We start from the raw sequence: 16,603 nt of genomic DNA, 5'->3' as shown, positions 1-16,603 counted from the left end.
TCGTGTTAAAAGAATTAAAGAAGTTGTCATCCATAATAGTGTCTAGTATTACCTCACCCACTTCTAAATGCCCATGTCAAATGTAGTATGTGTTAAATTTCTTCTTGCTCTTTCCCAGTAAAACACAGATTCTAATACACAATTACTTTTACTGCAGAACCCTACAAGATACTAGAACAGTTCTGTAACACATGGCACCCGTGGCGAGCCACCTCCTCGTGGTGGGTGCTGGGCAATGCTAAGAGCTCGCCATCACCTCCGTGTGGATCCGGAGGCATATTTGGTCCACCAACTTGTTTGCCGTGGGTTGCGGCCCTGTGTCGGTGGAGGAAGGGATCCTGGTGGTTGAGGGTAACAGGAGCGTTGGACCGTGTTCCTGTTGCTCAACACACCACTTTGGCCCCGACTTCACCTAGACGGGTGGTAGAACTGGCCCGGTTCTATCAATCGGCTGGTCACGCCAAGCCATGTGCGTAGTTTTTGTATTTGCACATATTGTATTGTTGGGTCTTGGACTTTCTGATTTTCAATGTACAGAGTATTTATATATCAATTTGCCTCGAGTCTTACGCCAGAAGGCGGTGGCTCATGGGCCAATTTGGAGATGCTGACCTCTGAATAATGCATGTCTCCGATTTCTTGTCTAGGGACGAACCAGTCTGACATTAAATTGGTAGATGAATACAGCTATTCATGTCATATTCTCTGGAGTATAACACCCGTGTATCCCTGGTGTCAGCATCTTGGAGATCCGGTGCATATGGACATCGTCCTTGTAGACACTCCGTGGTGGGTGGGGAGCACGGGTGCTGAATACTTTTCCTTTTACCATGTCACAACAACTATCTGGTTCATCTAGAAATGAAAAGAAGAGGCGTTATGACACAGTTGACGAATCTTCAAAAACTATTACTCCAAATGATGACGCCTGGCCTCGTTTCCTTGTAGTTGAGGCTGTTGACTTTCTCCCGATAAAATTAAACCCTTTCGCCGTTTCTAAGGCCGTATCCGGGATCTGTGGTGAAGTTAAGAATGTCACCCGTCTCCGCAGTGGTTCACTTCTGGTTGAATGTGCTCGGAGACAGCAATCTATTAATTTGTTATCTGTCAAAACATTTGCCAATATTGAGGTGACTGTGTCCGCACACAGAACTTTGAATTCTTATCAAGGCGTCATCCGTGACAGGTCGCGTTGTCTGTCGGACATGTCAGAAGAGGACATTGCAGCAGAGCTCGTAGATCAAGGTGTGACAGGTATAAAACGTTTCACCGTCAAGAAAGAAGGCATCATCGTAAAAACTAACACATATCTCTTGACATTTTCTCGCTCATCCATACCTCAATCCATTAAAGCAGGATACTTAAATATCGCAGTGGACGTATATGTCCCCAGTCCACTCCGGTGCTATAAGTGCCAAAAGTTCGGTCATGGATCAAACTCTTGTCGTGGTTCTGTGATATGTCATCGTTGTAGTGAGAGCCACGACAACAGAGATTGTGACAAGGAGTTGAAATGTGCGAACTGCCATGGTCCACATGGCGCTTCATCAAAATCCTGTCCTGTGTGGCAGAAGGAAAATTCTATAATGAGACTGAAATGTGAAAAAAACGTTTCTTACCTGGAAGCAAAGAAACTTTTCCAAACTCACACCTCAAGCACGTTAAATGTTTCTTATTCTGCAGCTGTCACTCGCTCTTTGTCAACGTCCTCTGTTGCCTGTCAGACAGATTTGACGTGGGTCAAGTCTGGGCAACCTCATGTTTCAGTCTCAGTAGTGAAACCTTCTAGCCCAGTCGTTCAGACTACGTCTGATTCTCAGACTGAGAAACAGCCTGAGACACAGTCTAAAACTGTCAACAAACAGCAAGCTTCGGTTAATTCATCAAAAACGAAAGGAAAAAAATTAAACAGAAAAGAAACGCCTTCCGTCCCTTTACCTTCAGAGCTTCCTCTGGAGAACCCCTTTGGACCTCTGGACATGGAGGTCACATTGTCCTCACAAACAGAGGGCAAGCGGAGGAATAGCTCTTCCTCCCATTCACGAGCGAGATCTCCAATTGAGCCACCATGACTCACTTGTCTGATATAATTCAATGGAATTGCAGAGGATTAAAGAGTAACTTCAACGAAATACAATTACTCATTCAAGATCTTAAACCGTCAGCATTATGTCTTCAAGAGACATATCTTAAAAATACTGATACCTTCACCTTAAGACGATTTAGTGATTACCATTCCTTCTCTCCTCCTGGCACTAAAGCTACTGGAGGTGCTTCTATTTTGGTACATCAGAGTGTCATTCACAGCCCCGTTACCCTAAACACGGATCTTCAAGCTGTTGCTATTCGTCTGACACTGCACATTGCTCTGACACTGTGCAGCTTGTATATTCCTCCCTCTTCCAATATTCAACTAAGAGATCTTCAAAATCTGTACGATCAGCTTCCGAAGCCATGTCTCATCATGGGTGATCTTAACGGACACAACCCGCTATGGGGAAGTGTCCATACTAATAGCAAAGGTAAAATTCTTGAAGACTTTATTTCAGATAATAACCTGTGTATATTTAACGATGATTCAGCCACTTATTTACATCCAGCTACGGAGCATATTCTTCCCTGGATCTGTCATTCTCTGATTCCAACTTATATAATGAATTTGAATGGATGGTTCATGATGACCTCTGTGGGAGTGACCACTTCCCCACCATTCTTAAAACAATTAACCCTCGTGATGATCCACCTTCGTCAAGAAGACACTTTGCCAGGGCTGACTGGTTATCATTTGAGGCCATGTGTATTGAAAACTTAAAACATGACGCATTTGTGAATAGCGAAGATCCTATACAATTGTTTTCCGATATAATCAATGCCATTGCTGACCAAACGATACCCCAATCCTCTGTAATTCCACATATTCGTAAACCATGGTTTACTAATGACTGTAAACAGGCCAGGAAGAGTCGGAAGAAAGCAGAAAAGTATTTTCTCCGCCATCTTACAGTTCATAATTTAGATAAAGTAAAAATTGTAAATGCCAAGGCTCGACGCACGTTTAAACTAAATAAGCGTCAGTCTTGGAGGAACTATATTTCTAACATTAATTCACGTACACCTATTTCAAAGGTGTGGAACATGATTCAACGAATAAAAGGCAAAGGTTCCAAATCTACTGTCCATCATCTGCGGGATGGTGACAGTTACTTAACTGATAAACAGGACATTGCCAACAAGCTTGGTGACACTCTCTCCAAACATTCTTCCTCGTCTAATTACGTACCGGAATTCCAAAAATATCTGAAACAACAGGAGAAGAGGGAAATAAATTTTACCTCAGAGAATGGTGAGGACTATAATGAATTATTCTCATTACATGAGCTCCACACTGCCCTTGAGCAAGCTCATGATACAGCAGCAGGAGCCGATAACATACACTATCAACTCTTGAAACATTTACCGGAATCATGTTTGGAAACACTTTTAAATATTTTTGATTCAATATGGACTTCAGGGAATTTCCCATCTTCCTGGCGTAATGCCATTGTCGTCCCGATTCCAAAACCTGGCCGAGATCATACTGATCCATCTAATTACAGACCAATCTCTTTAACGAGTTGTGTGTGTAAAACCATGGAGCGAATGGTAAATAATCGATTAACTTGGTATCTTGAAACCAATCAACTTATCACAGATATTCAATGTGGCTTTAGGAAACATCGTAGTACCATTGATCATTTGGTACGATTTGAATCCTTTGTTAAGAATGCTCTCATAAATAAACAACATGCAGTATCGATATTCTTTGATCTCGAAAAAGCCTACGATACAACTTGGAAGCATGGCATTCTCAAGGATTTACACGATTTTGGTTTAAGAGGCCGTTTGCCTCAATTTATCTCCAACTTTTTAAATGACAGGCAATTTCAAGTCCGCGTGGGCTCTACCCTGTCTGATTATTACAGTCAGGATCAGGGTGTCCCGCAAGGTAGTATTTTGTCTGTCACATTGTTTAGTATAAAGATCAATAGTTTATCCAAGGTTTTAAATGATTCAATGGATGGATCACTCTTCGTGGATGATTTTAATATTTCTTGTCGCGGAAAAAATATGCATACTATTGAGCGGCAACTGCAGATGTGTTTAAATAAAATAGATAAGTGGTGTCTTGAAAACGGCTTTAAATTTTCTAAATCAAAAACCAATTGTATACACTTTTGCCGTCAATACAAACCCCATAAAGATCCAGAACTGTTTTTAAGTGGCACCCCCATCAAAGTTGTCAAGGAAGCTAAGTTCTTAGGTCTCATTTTCGATTCACATTTGACGTTTTTGCCTCATATTAAATATCTAAAAGCAAAATGCCTGAAGGCACTAGATTTATTAAAGGTTGTTTCTAATTCAAAATGGGGAGGGGATCAAACTACCCTCCTTCACTTATATAGATCGTTGGTACGATCGAAACTTGATTATGGCTCCATCGCCTATGGTGGAGCCTGTCAGAGCAACCTAAAATTACTTGATTCCGTCCACCACCAGGGCCTTAGACTTTGTCTTGGGTCTTTTCGAACTTCTCCTGTTGACAGTCTGTACGTTGAGGCCGATGAACCGTCTCTTAACCACCGCCGTATAAAGCTCTCTTAAAATATATTACCAAATTATGTTCTACTGAGTCAAATCCTGCATTTAACTGTGTCTTTAACCCTCTTTATGAGGATCTGTATAACAGAAAGTCTTCTCTTGTCCCGCCTCTTGGGCTCAGAATTAAGCCATTTGTTACTGCTGCTGGTATTGAGCTGGACAATATAGCTCCTTCCAGACTTCTTTCTTCTCCTCCATGGCAGTTGGTGAAACCACGTGCACAAGTCGACCTAACATTGACCTCATTTAAAAAATCAGAAACCAATGGCTTACAATATAAACAAGAATATTATCAACTTAAAAACAAATATACCAATTACAAATTCATATTTACAGATGGATCCAAGGACGGTGGCACAGTGGCTTGTGCCACTGTCATTGGATCCAGGACAATATCTTCTAGAATACCAGATAAAAGCTCTATTTTTACTGCAGAAGCAAACGCGATATTAACGGCACTTAAGCATATTCAACGACATCCTAAACATAAACAGTGTGTAATCTATTATGATTCTCTTTCTTGCCTTCAGGCTATAAAAAATGTGTCTTGTAAACATCCACTTTTAATTGAGATTATTGAATTGTATAATGATCTTGCTACTGGCCAATGCGACATCGTCTTTTGTTGGTTGCCCAGCCACGTGGGCATTTCTGGAAATACAATGGCCGATCTTGCTGCCAAGGCAGCACTCAACAAATCTATTACACCACTTCTTATCCCTTACTCTGATTTCAAAGCTTGCATTAGAACTTACATCCGTGATCTGATGCAGAAAAAGTGGGACACCCAAGTGGGAAGAAATAAATTACACGCCATAAAACCGTATATTGAATATACCCACTTGGGTTGTCAGTCGAGATTTGAAGAGGTCATCATGCGACGATGTCGTATTGGCCACTCAAGGTATACCCATGCGTACCTGTTGAAAGGTGAAGATCCTCCGTTTTGTATCCCTTGTGATGAGAGAGTTACAGTCAAGCATATCCTGCTTGACTGTGTTGAACTATCCATCACAAGGGATAAATATTTCAATGTGAACACACTTCATGATCTTTTTAGCACAGTTAATTATCCTTTAATCATTGGTTTTTTAAAAGAAATAGATTTTCTTGTTGAATTTTGATTAATATGTTCTGTATATAGTTGTATTTTAATGCTTGGTAGTTTATGTTAGTAACTTTGATTGTTTGTGGCTGTACCCTCAAAGGGGGTTGAAGCAGTGTAAAATTATTGTCCCCCGGAGAAGGTACGTAAGTCCCGATACTTTCATTGTCAATTTAAATTTACCAACAGTTTTTAATCGTAGTATATTTGTTATTTTAATGTATGGCTAGCATTGTCCAAATTGCTAATGGCTGAAGGGATGGTGTAAATCCAGCTAGGGTCCATGCAGGAAGCTGAGGTACTGTAAGTCCCCATGGTCCCTAGTATGGTGATCTACCTTCAGTTGTTGGCAATCTATAGCCCAATTTTACATTGTGTCCAAATTGTTTTGTATTGTTCTACTATTTTTTAGATTTCGACGCTAGTTTTATATTCTCAATGTGATAATCTAGTCATTTTACTGTCCTTCGTTGACAGGTTTTTACTATATGCTCCTCTTCATTTCAATATGTAACATGTTCACGTCACAATATGGCTGCAATATTGCCGATGTGACGTTAAATATTAACTCACTCACTCACTCACTCACTAGAACAATATTTCAATACAAGTGAGGCTTTGACACCCCCACCCCTACCCTCCAAGGCGCACCATTATCTGTTTGCGATCATGGACTATAACAGTGATTTATGCATGAAGTAATGGTAAGCACTTTGCTATGCGACCCGTGAAGGTCCCGGGGTAGAATAGGCCTTCAGCAACGCATGCTTGCCATAAAAGGCGACTAACGGGATCGGCTGCTCAGGCTCGCTGACTTGGTTGACACATGACATTGGTTCCCAACTGCGCAGATCGATGCTCATGCTGCTGATCACTGTACTGTCTGGTCCAGATTATTCACAGACCGCCGTCATATAGCTGGAATATTGCTGAGTGCGGCGTAAAACTCAACTCACTCACTCTGTAACACATCGTAATACCTACACTTACTGACATCCTCGTCCACAGCTCTGAAGTTTTCTTTCAGAATTGCCATCATCAAGTTTGCTACAGTGCTGAGACTGCAGGCCTGATTTAGCGATTTGTCCTGGTTATATGTCTCAGTACCATTGCTAGTGTAATTATGAACGATAAAACATGTATTTGTATGAAAGTAAGAAGAACGTAGATGGAAATATGTTGATAGTGATAACAGAAATGTGTATCTGATCGTAAAAGTCAAGGCATGTGTTTTAACAAACGTATGTTGAGCTGTGCAAAACAACCTTTGTAGACAATCAGTTACCAGAGCAGTACCAGTCGGGCACAGACATGTCGTATGTTAACCAGCTGGTAGGAATACTACAGTATGCTAACCAACTGATAGGAATACTACAGTATGCTAACCAACTGATAGGAATACTACAGTATGCTAACCAACTGATAGGAATACTGCAGTATGCTAACCAACTGGTGGGAATACTGCACTACATATTCAGCTGATCGTGTCTGTTTCTACCTAGGTACAAACACTACCCCTGGTGCATACAATGCAGGATTCGTCTACACCCCTCAGCCTGCTACAGGTACACACTACACTCAACCTGGAGGGACGACATACCCTTCACAATCTTCCCCTCCAAGACAAGCGCCAGCTGCATATCCATCAGAAACAGGTCAAGCCAAGGCTACACCAGATTCTTAAATCTGAAAGGCCATCACCCTCCAGAGTCGGGGTAGACTGTGTGCAACCGACATTAGAACACTAAATAAGTCTCGTGTCCTTGGAAAGGTCACATGGCCAGAGAGTGAGTGAGTGAGTGAGTGAGTTGAGTTTTACGCCGGAATTCCCCTGCTATATGGTAGCGGTCTCTAAATAATCCAGTCTGTTCGCTGCGTATTGACACGTACAAATATCGCTCACAATGTGCGATCTTTTTGAAATTATCTTCCCTTCACTAATCTGCCAGGTGCGCTGATCCTTACGGTCCAACCTTAAACTAACAGCGCATGTCGTATGTGAGCCAAACGTGTTACTACTACACTTAAGACAGTTAACCAGTATAGCCTTCACCTTCACCGAGAACGTTCACGCTGTTGCGTGAACTGTATATCCTTTTAAGATGATCTAGCAAGTACCATGTCCTGAAATATTTATTCCCGTTTTCTATGAAACACATGGCATAGTCATGACTGCTTATATTTCTAGAATGTATGGAGAAATAGCAGTTCGAAGCTAGACGGTGGAATTAGCTGATCGTCATGTTTTGTCGGTTTGTTAACGTTTCGCAATCGGTAATTAAAGTTTTGCACTAGATGTCTCAGTACCACACATTTTAGACTGCGGTGTATTTTCATTGTATATGTCCTCAAATCGCTTTAGTATTACGGTCGATGTGGCTGCATTCATGTAACTCACTGCGGCGAGGAGCTGATGGGGTGCGCGAAATGAGAAACACTGAAAGTCATGTTACGTAAATTTCTTAGGGTTATACAAGATGGGATTGAGATTTTTGACAACACAGATGTTTAGCAGGTAGAGAGAGAAGTCAGAAACAACAGTCGCATAATTGTAACATAACAGTAACAGACCAATTATGTCAATCGTCACCTACATGTAGCCATGCAATTTTAAAATACGATATGCATGCTAAAATCTACTTTTTTATGTCTGTAACTGTTTGTGATGCATGAAATGTAAAATCCCAAAATGGATAAGTAATGCATAAACACTGCAAATTTCTACAGCATTTTAATTATGCTGAATTTTGGGCATAGATTAAAATGTTTTGTATTCTTTTCTTAATTTTAATAAAAGGGAATAATATTAAAATCTTCATTTATTAAATATAACATTTCAGACACAGAAGAATTAGTACTACTAGGATAAGTACATATTCAAGGGCACTTTCCAAAGTCTTTTATTGCATAACTAAAAAGAAAAATATGTGTAATCATACTGATTATAAATTTCAATCTCTAGTATAATAAATGGCACTGTTAAGTGTTGAAGCAACCAAGGTTTACATCTTACTGTTGTGTCTACATACAGCTTGCCTTCACAATAATCAGATTATTATAATAGTCAGGAAAAAGCTGATATTGTATTTATTAGAGCTAGCTCTTCATGTTTTGATGAAATAAATAATTGATTTTTTTAAAATTTTAACATAAATATGTAAAAAAATTCAGATTTTCCCCCCATTTTAAATTGTAGCTGCATTGTACAATTTAGTATTTCTATCTTTCTTATGATGATGCATATGTACGTTTATAATAAATTACAGATGCACGACTTTATTCAGCCATTGTACATATTATCTGTTAAATTTGTAAAACTTAATGCATAAACATATCGTCAAAGAATGATATGGGGTAAATTCGAATTATGTCAGCAAAAACATTTGACTTTAGACACATTACCTTTGTTAATACCTAACACACCTACAAAACCTAAAGTTGTTTTTTTAATAACTGTTGAACGACAATCATCAAACAAAGTTAAAGTTAGATAATATATGGTCTGTCATGCGAAATATTTGTCAATATATCGTTATCAAAACAAGAAACACATGTGTAATTCTACATCATGCACATTCTCTTTGGAGGTCAGTTGTTTGTTGAGACAAATCTCTGCATATGACTATTTATATTAAGAACTTCAAGTTGTGTTATTTTTTTGGGTAAGAAATCAATAATTCACATGTGTAAAATGACTCACAACAATGACTGATGGACTTATTTTACAAGGTGTAAATATTTTTTTGCCAACTATAATGACTCTGATGCAACTGAACAACTGATTGGATAATAGGCTTTTAGCACTTTTATCAGTATACATAAAAATATACAGTAGTGTCTGAATTAAAACCAAAATTGATTCAGATGAGTGAGGAACACCTTCTTAAAATGTATTTAATATACTAGTATATCTGACTAACTGTTACATTCTATACGGAATTTCTTCAATTGTCAGGGATGTGTAATAATCACAAATTGGCGGTGAGACGTTCAAGGGGATAGTCGTTGGTTGGAGGTGTATCTCCGAGTATCTCAGATTGTTTACATTCAGATTGGTAGTATCAATTCTTTGAATGTCATTTAGAAGTGAAAATACATAAGAATGAAGATTTTTATGGATATCAACTTCTTTATGTGAGAGCACAACGTTTCGGAGTTAATGCTTACTCCTTCATCAGGTGATTGAGAAAGGGATACAGAGGTGTAGTTATATGTACAGGTAAAACAATAACAAAGTAACAAGTGGAATGAGTTAACGAAGGCTGGAAGCCAGTATAAACAAGCACTGATAGGAAGCCGAGAGTTATGATAACAATGATGGAAGCCAATGGTAATGCATTACAGTTGATTGGATATGTTTACATAACACAGATACGGGGTAAGGACGATGTACATGATTGGGGATAAGGATGGAAGCCAATGGTGATACATTACGCATGATAGGATGATGTACATAACACACGATAGGGGGTGAGCATGTTTACATGAGGGTTGATGATGTACAAACACAAGTAGGTAAGGATGTACTCGGGTAGACTGGCTATACATGAATTACATAGATAGAATGTACACAGATAGATGAGATTTGGTGTTGTGTCACTCTAAACCCTTCCACCTGGACTCGGGTAGATTGGCTATACATGAATTACATAGATAGAATGTACACAAATAGATGAGATCATCTATCTGTGTACATTCTATCTATGTAAATCATGTATAACCAGTCTACCCGAGTACATCCTTACCTACTTGTGTTTGTACATCATCAACCCTCATGTAAACATGCTCACCCCCTATCGTGTGTTATGTACATCATCCTATCATGCGTAATGTATCACCATTGGCTTCCATCCTTATCCCCAATCATGTACATCGTCCTTACCCCGTATCTGTGTTATGTAAACATATCCAATCAACTGTAATGCATTACCATTGGCTTCCATCATTGTTATCATAACTCTCGGCTTCCTATCAGTGCTTGTTTATACTGGCTTCCAGCCTTCGTTAACTCATTCCACTTGTTACTTTGTTATTGTTTTACCTGTACATATACATACACCTCTGTATCCCTCACCTGATGAAGGAGTAAGCATTAACTCCGAAACGTTGTGCTCTCACATAAAGAAGTTGATATCCATAAAAATCTTCATTCTTACAGATTGGTAGTAGTATGGGAACTATTTGTAGAATTTTAATGCGGCAGTCGTTAATGAATTACCGATGGAAATAACAAAGGGGTTGATAACATATGAAAAGAATTGTCACTGATGCTACGACGCGCAAGACTTGCACTGCCTCCTGTTCTGTCGTAGGAAATGCCGTGACGATATACCGATTTTTCATTGTGTTTTCCGTCTTTATCTGTATCGTGTCAGTTTGTACTGTACATGGAAATTAAACAAACGATGCCTTTCTAAACTAAAAATCAAAGCGAAACATGGGTCAGTTAATGGCTTTTCGTCGTAACAGATCGTTTTTTTCAATGAAGGAGAAAAACGCGTTTGTTGGGTTCTGTCTTTACATGTAACAAGTTGTCGCAACGCACTTCGAGTACGGAACCAGACCGGAAGCAAGAAGTTGGACCGTCGCTTATATCATTTCAAAAGGACTGTTATCGCCCCTCGCAACAAAAAGATCTCCCATTGTATTGATGTGTGACGTCTTTCAGATCAGATTATGACGTAAATGAGTAGTTCCAGATGCTACCATGGGAACCATCTGAATGGGACCCACACTCCGGCGCAGTGATGACTTAGACGAGATTTTCATAATGTTTACACTGTTACGTAAATATTTTGGTACAACTGCGTCTTTAAGGTTTATGACAATACGTATTTATATTTCAAAACGGCTGCATTGTTTGCTATCCATTAGGCTTCGATGACAGCATGTGGAGCCGTACAACACTACGCAAGTCGAAATAGTGTTACAAGTTTAGGATAATTTCTCCGTGAAACTGAACCATTTTAACAAAGATGTTAATTTGATGTGCAGACTCATCAAAAATAAAACAGTTATGAAATCTGTACATTATTTTGACTGAACCGTGTAAGATGTGAGGAATCGTCACATCTTTCTGGCCAGTGGCAGAGATACTATGCTGGCTCGCCGCATGGAACTCTGGGTAGGAGAGTGAATGGGACCCAGCTGATGACACTTCACTGTTGTACTCGTACTCGAGGTAAATGAGTATAGGCAATAAAACCAGTGTGGGCCTTTTGGTATGCGGTTATCCTCTATACACACAGTGATGAAGACAGACAGAAAGAAGGCAGCATGCAAGGAGACCATCTTTGCCAACTGCTATTATAAACAGTCACTGGTGTATGGCGTTTTCAGCACGAGAGTTGAGGTGGTTTGTCATGTAAATGCGTCCTGATGTCAAACCACCAACTGTAAGGACTATCCTTAGTGTCGTCTTTAGAGCACGACGTTCATTCTGGTGGTTTCTCTGTTCGATGTTGTTTGTTTGTTTGTTTGTTAGGTTTTATTTGATAAAATAAAATATGTTCCTTGAACTAAGTGTTTTCATTGAATTGTTATTTTTGAAGAATCCGAGCTGGAAGAAGATAAAATACACTAAACGCTAAAGGTTGAAAGAGGATACCACTGTTCTGAAGAATGATATACACAAACACTTCATAACTCTTATCAGTCTGAAGACTAAATCAGGACTGCATCAGTGTGTTTTACATTAATTTCATACTTTAGACGAAATGCGAGATGGGATTCAAGAGTAACCTCCCCTTGGGCACCCAAGAAAATGCAGTCTGAATTGTCTGAACTGAGTCAGGGAAGAGTCGTTCAACAATCTAAGTCTTTCAAAATACAGCACAAATAATGATGGAGCTCCTAGGTATTTCAAATCCAAATCGGACCAGTGACTTTTCATGTAATGTAGTGAACATAACAAGGTATGGCATGGGTTTACAACATCTATATTATTTACCACACGACGCCTCTGGACTCGGCTACTTCTTGGCCCTTACTTACCCCTAGAGTACAATATATTTTACTTGTAAATCTTATTCTACCATTCACGTGAAAGACATAGCCCACTTGCACATAACGATCTTAGTGCTACCATGATTGTAACTCGCATTCTCCAACATAAGCTTAAGTCGTAGCGCTAAGATCGCTTTGTGCAACTGGGCCCAGAAATGTTCGGAACTTTATTTCCAGACATGGGTAGACATGACAAAGACTTTTGATAAAAAACACCAAACACTGAAGATGAGAGTGCCATATTTGCGACAAGGCCGATACTGAGACGCCTATTACATCACGTGTACTAAAAGTCTTCCTAGCCTGCTGCGACAAATGCATCATTGAATTCTCCACACATCATAGAATCAAATTACAAATGGTCTTTGTCACCAACATCAACTGTCTAGATAAAACGAAACGAAAGATATTGGACATGAGAACGAACGCTGTGCTCGAAAGACTGTGCGTTTCAAATGTAAACAAAGAAACAGCCGATTTTACACTACGTGGCACATTCTCTTCCTACAGAGGTTACTTGTCGTATCTTCCTACGTAGGAAGATATGACAAGTACCCTCTGTGGGGAGAGAATGTACGTGGCATTGTCTGAAAAGTTCCAGCATCCAGCCGTGTAATCATTGCTTACAATGGCACAGTACGCTTAGAATATTGAGTTGAAGAGTATCGCATCAAGAAATAGCAAGTTAAAATATATACAATGCAATCATTTAATGATTCATAATCAACTGTCAAAGTTTCCGCGCAGCGTGACGCCATGACTGACGCAAAATCAAAATCGGTCATAGGCAATTTCTTTGAGGTGAAGGTCGGTTGAATAAGAGTAAACATAATGTCCATATCATTCCGATTGCACTTTCAGTATTGTGATGTGTATTTTGCGTATTTTGACCAGGTGCGAGTTTGTCAAAAACGTTTTGAAACATATTTTGATAGCAGCTAGGATATCAATATTTATACGAAATCTGCTTAAGAATATATAACAGGTCATGTCTTAATTTGGACAAACCTTACGTCTATAATCTAATAGTTCTCTCTTTTTACCTTTCATTTCATACTTATGAAGAGAAATAACATAATCATAAATGTTTATATCCTAAATGAACATTCATTTACGCTAAATTGATGCCAGGCATCTGCGCGTGTTGCTCACAATAAGATACGTAGTAAAACCGTCTAATTGTTGATATATTCAGGACACTATTTCGTTTTGTCTAAAGTGTGTTGATTTCTGGCATAGAAGCTGAGACCTTTGACGTATTCAAAGGAAATTAGGTGAGATATACACTAATCAGCAAAGCAGTGTCGTCTTTGTCCAACGTCACGAAATGTACAAAACATGCCATGATGTCAACTAAAATGTTGCATCGTTTTCAGTTATGTTATTATATAATGTCATTACATTTGAAGATGTGTCTGTTACTCCGTTAATAGTGATGCAAAATTAATCAAAATACATCTACACAAACAGGAGAATTCGGGAATCTAAGAACTAAATTATGTATCGGATATTGCCATCCAAATCGCTTTCTCATGTAGTACATTGGTATGTTTCTTAATAAACTGTGAAACTACCAAAAGGTATCCGCTCACATTGGCGAACTTTGTATTGGAATAGTTTTGTTCACTATGTACAAAACATAACGAAAATATACTGTCTGTATTCACAGCAAATTCTCTCCATGTGCAAATTCTGTCCTGATGTAAAGCATAGCAGAGTTATGCCCCCTTATCTGTATGCGTGCATCATCTCCCTGTCGATGTTTGACGTCATAGAAGAGAATCCATTTTTGACATTTATTGCGGGCCATTTTTAATATTGAGCGTAAAACGTTGTGCATTAGCACATAAATCCATTTCATATACACTTATGTCGTTCTGACATTAGGCTGTATTTTCTTCGCTCACACTTTTCGTAAAGATGATAAATTTAAAAAATCGTAGCAGAGTGCTTTTATTGGTACACGATGAAAACGGAGAAATTTACTAATTTTAACGCACACAAATGTTTTGGACAACATTTAGCACTATTTATTTCTCAAATCCCTGAGGTTGTCGCAGTTATATTTATTATACTAATGGATGGGGAATTAAATATTCTACATTTCTGTGTAATTTTATAGCCGTACACAGATCCATGACCACGCTAGCGCAATTCTCGCTCAACGTTCACTTTTCAAACCTTATGAAAATGTGTGCATGAAAAAAAAATCGGCATCCAGGGGGTTAACCCCCTGGATGCCGAGTTTTTTTTCAGGCGCACATTTTCATAAGGTTTGAAAAGTGAACGTTGTGCGAGATTTGCGCTCGCGTGGTACTGGATCTGCGTACGGCTATGAAATTGCACAGACATGTAGAATATTTAATTTCCTATCCGTTGGTATAAATATAATTGCTTCTACCTCAGGGGTGTGAGAAATAGACACTGCTAAAAGTTGTCCAAAACTTTTGTGTGTGTTGAAAAACAGTAAATTTCTCCGGTTTTTTTCGTGCACCAATAAAAGCACTCTGCTACGATTTTTTTAATTTCGCATCTTTACGGAAAGTGTGAGCGAAGAAAATACAGCTTGATATCTGAACGACGTGAGTGTATATGAAATGGATGTATGTGCTAATGCATAACGTCATGCTCACAAAATAAAAAATGACCCGCAATAAATGTCAAAAATCGATTTTCTACTATGACGTCAAACGTCGATAGAGAGGTCATGCACGTATAAAGATAAGGGGGCATAACTCAGCTATGGTTTACATTAGGTCAATGTAACTCCGATCACATGGAGAGAATTTGCTGTGGATATGGACAGTATATTTTCGTGATGTTTTGTTCACAGTGAACCAAACTATTCCAATACAAATTTCCCCAGTGTGAGAGGATACCTTTTGGTAGTTTCACAATTTGTAAGAAAAGATGCAAATGTACTACATCAAAAAGCAAGCAATAGCGATTTGGATGTCCCTATCCGATACATATTTTAGTTCTTAGATTCCCATATTCTCCTGTTTGTGTATATGTATTTTTATTAATTTCCCATCATTATTAACGGAGTAACAGCCACATTTTCAAACGTAATGAAATAACTGAAAATAATGCGACACTTTAGTTGACGTCACAGCATGTTTTGTGCATTTTGTGACGTTGGAAAAAGACTACTCTGGTTGCTGATTAGTATATATCTAACCTAATTTCTACTCAATGTGTAAAACATCTCGGCTTCTGTGTCAGAATTCAACACTTTTTAGCCAAAATATAGAATGAATGGTTTTATCACTGAAATAGTGTCCTGAATATATCAACAATTACACGGTTTTACTACATATCTTATTGTGAGCAACACGCGCACCTGCCTAGCGTCAATTTAGCGTAAATGAAAATTTCACAACACCTGAATATTCATTGAGTATTCATTTAGGAAAAAGACTTTTCTTCTCATGATTATGAAATCAATTCCCTTCATAAGTATGCAATGAAAGGTACAAAGAGATCGCTTTTTCAGTAAAGAAGTATTAGAAAATGGACGTAAGGCTTGTCCTAATTAAGACTTGACCTGATTTATATATTTTTAACAATTTCCGTATAAATATTGTTTGAGTTAGACATTCTGCCAACAGATATATTTTAATCGCATTTGAATTGACTTTATTATCGAAATGATAATGAATCATGAAACGTTTTGACAAACTCGCACCTGGTCAATTAATATTCATTATAGTTTTGTCTATAAAAACGACACAAACCAATACAATGAACACGACAATTCCTTTAAATAGTAGTATGTGTGCCCCTACATTTAATGAAAAATCATTTTCATTACTATTATCCGTTTTACATCTAAGTTGGAAGTAAATCGCTGTT

At 38.6% G+C, this 16,603-nt stretch overlaps 1 protein-coding gene across 1 annotated transcript; it reads left to right on the top strand.

Annotated features, from left to right (window-relative positions):
- Nucleotides 1-830: 830 nt before the first annotated feature.
- Nucleotides 831-2,072, top strand: LOC137271941 (uncharacterized). The gene has a single exon (XM_067804323.1). The coding sequence runs from the start codon at nucleotides 831-833 to the stop codon at nucleotides 2,070-2,072; it is 1,242 nt and encodes a 413-aa protein (XP_067660424.1).
- The last annotated feature ends 14,531 nt before the right edge of the window (nucleotides 2,073-16,603 follow it).

Source organism: Haliotis asinina, chromosome 2 (genome assembly GCF_037392515.1).
Source record: "Haliotis asinina isolate JCU_RB_2024 chromosome 2, JCU_Hal_asi_v2, whole genome shotgun sequence".
Taxonomy (NCBI): domain Eukaryota; kingdom Metazoa; phylum Mollusca; class Gastropoda; order Lepetellida; family Haliotidae; genus Haliotis; species Haliotis asinina.
Note: the sequence above shows the minus strand (reverse complement) of the source record. Positions and strands in the feature narration are given on the sequence as shown.

Bases quoted from the DNA above. Each gene is read 5' to 3' on its own strand.
- LOC137271941 (XM_067804323.1), top strand. From the start codon at position 831: ATGTCACAACAACTATCTGGTTCATCTAGAAATGAAAAGAAGAGGCGT.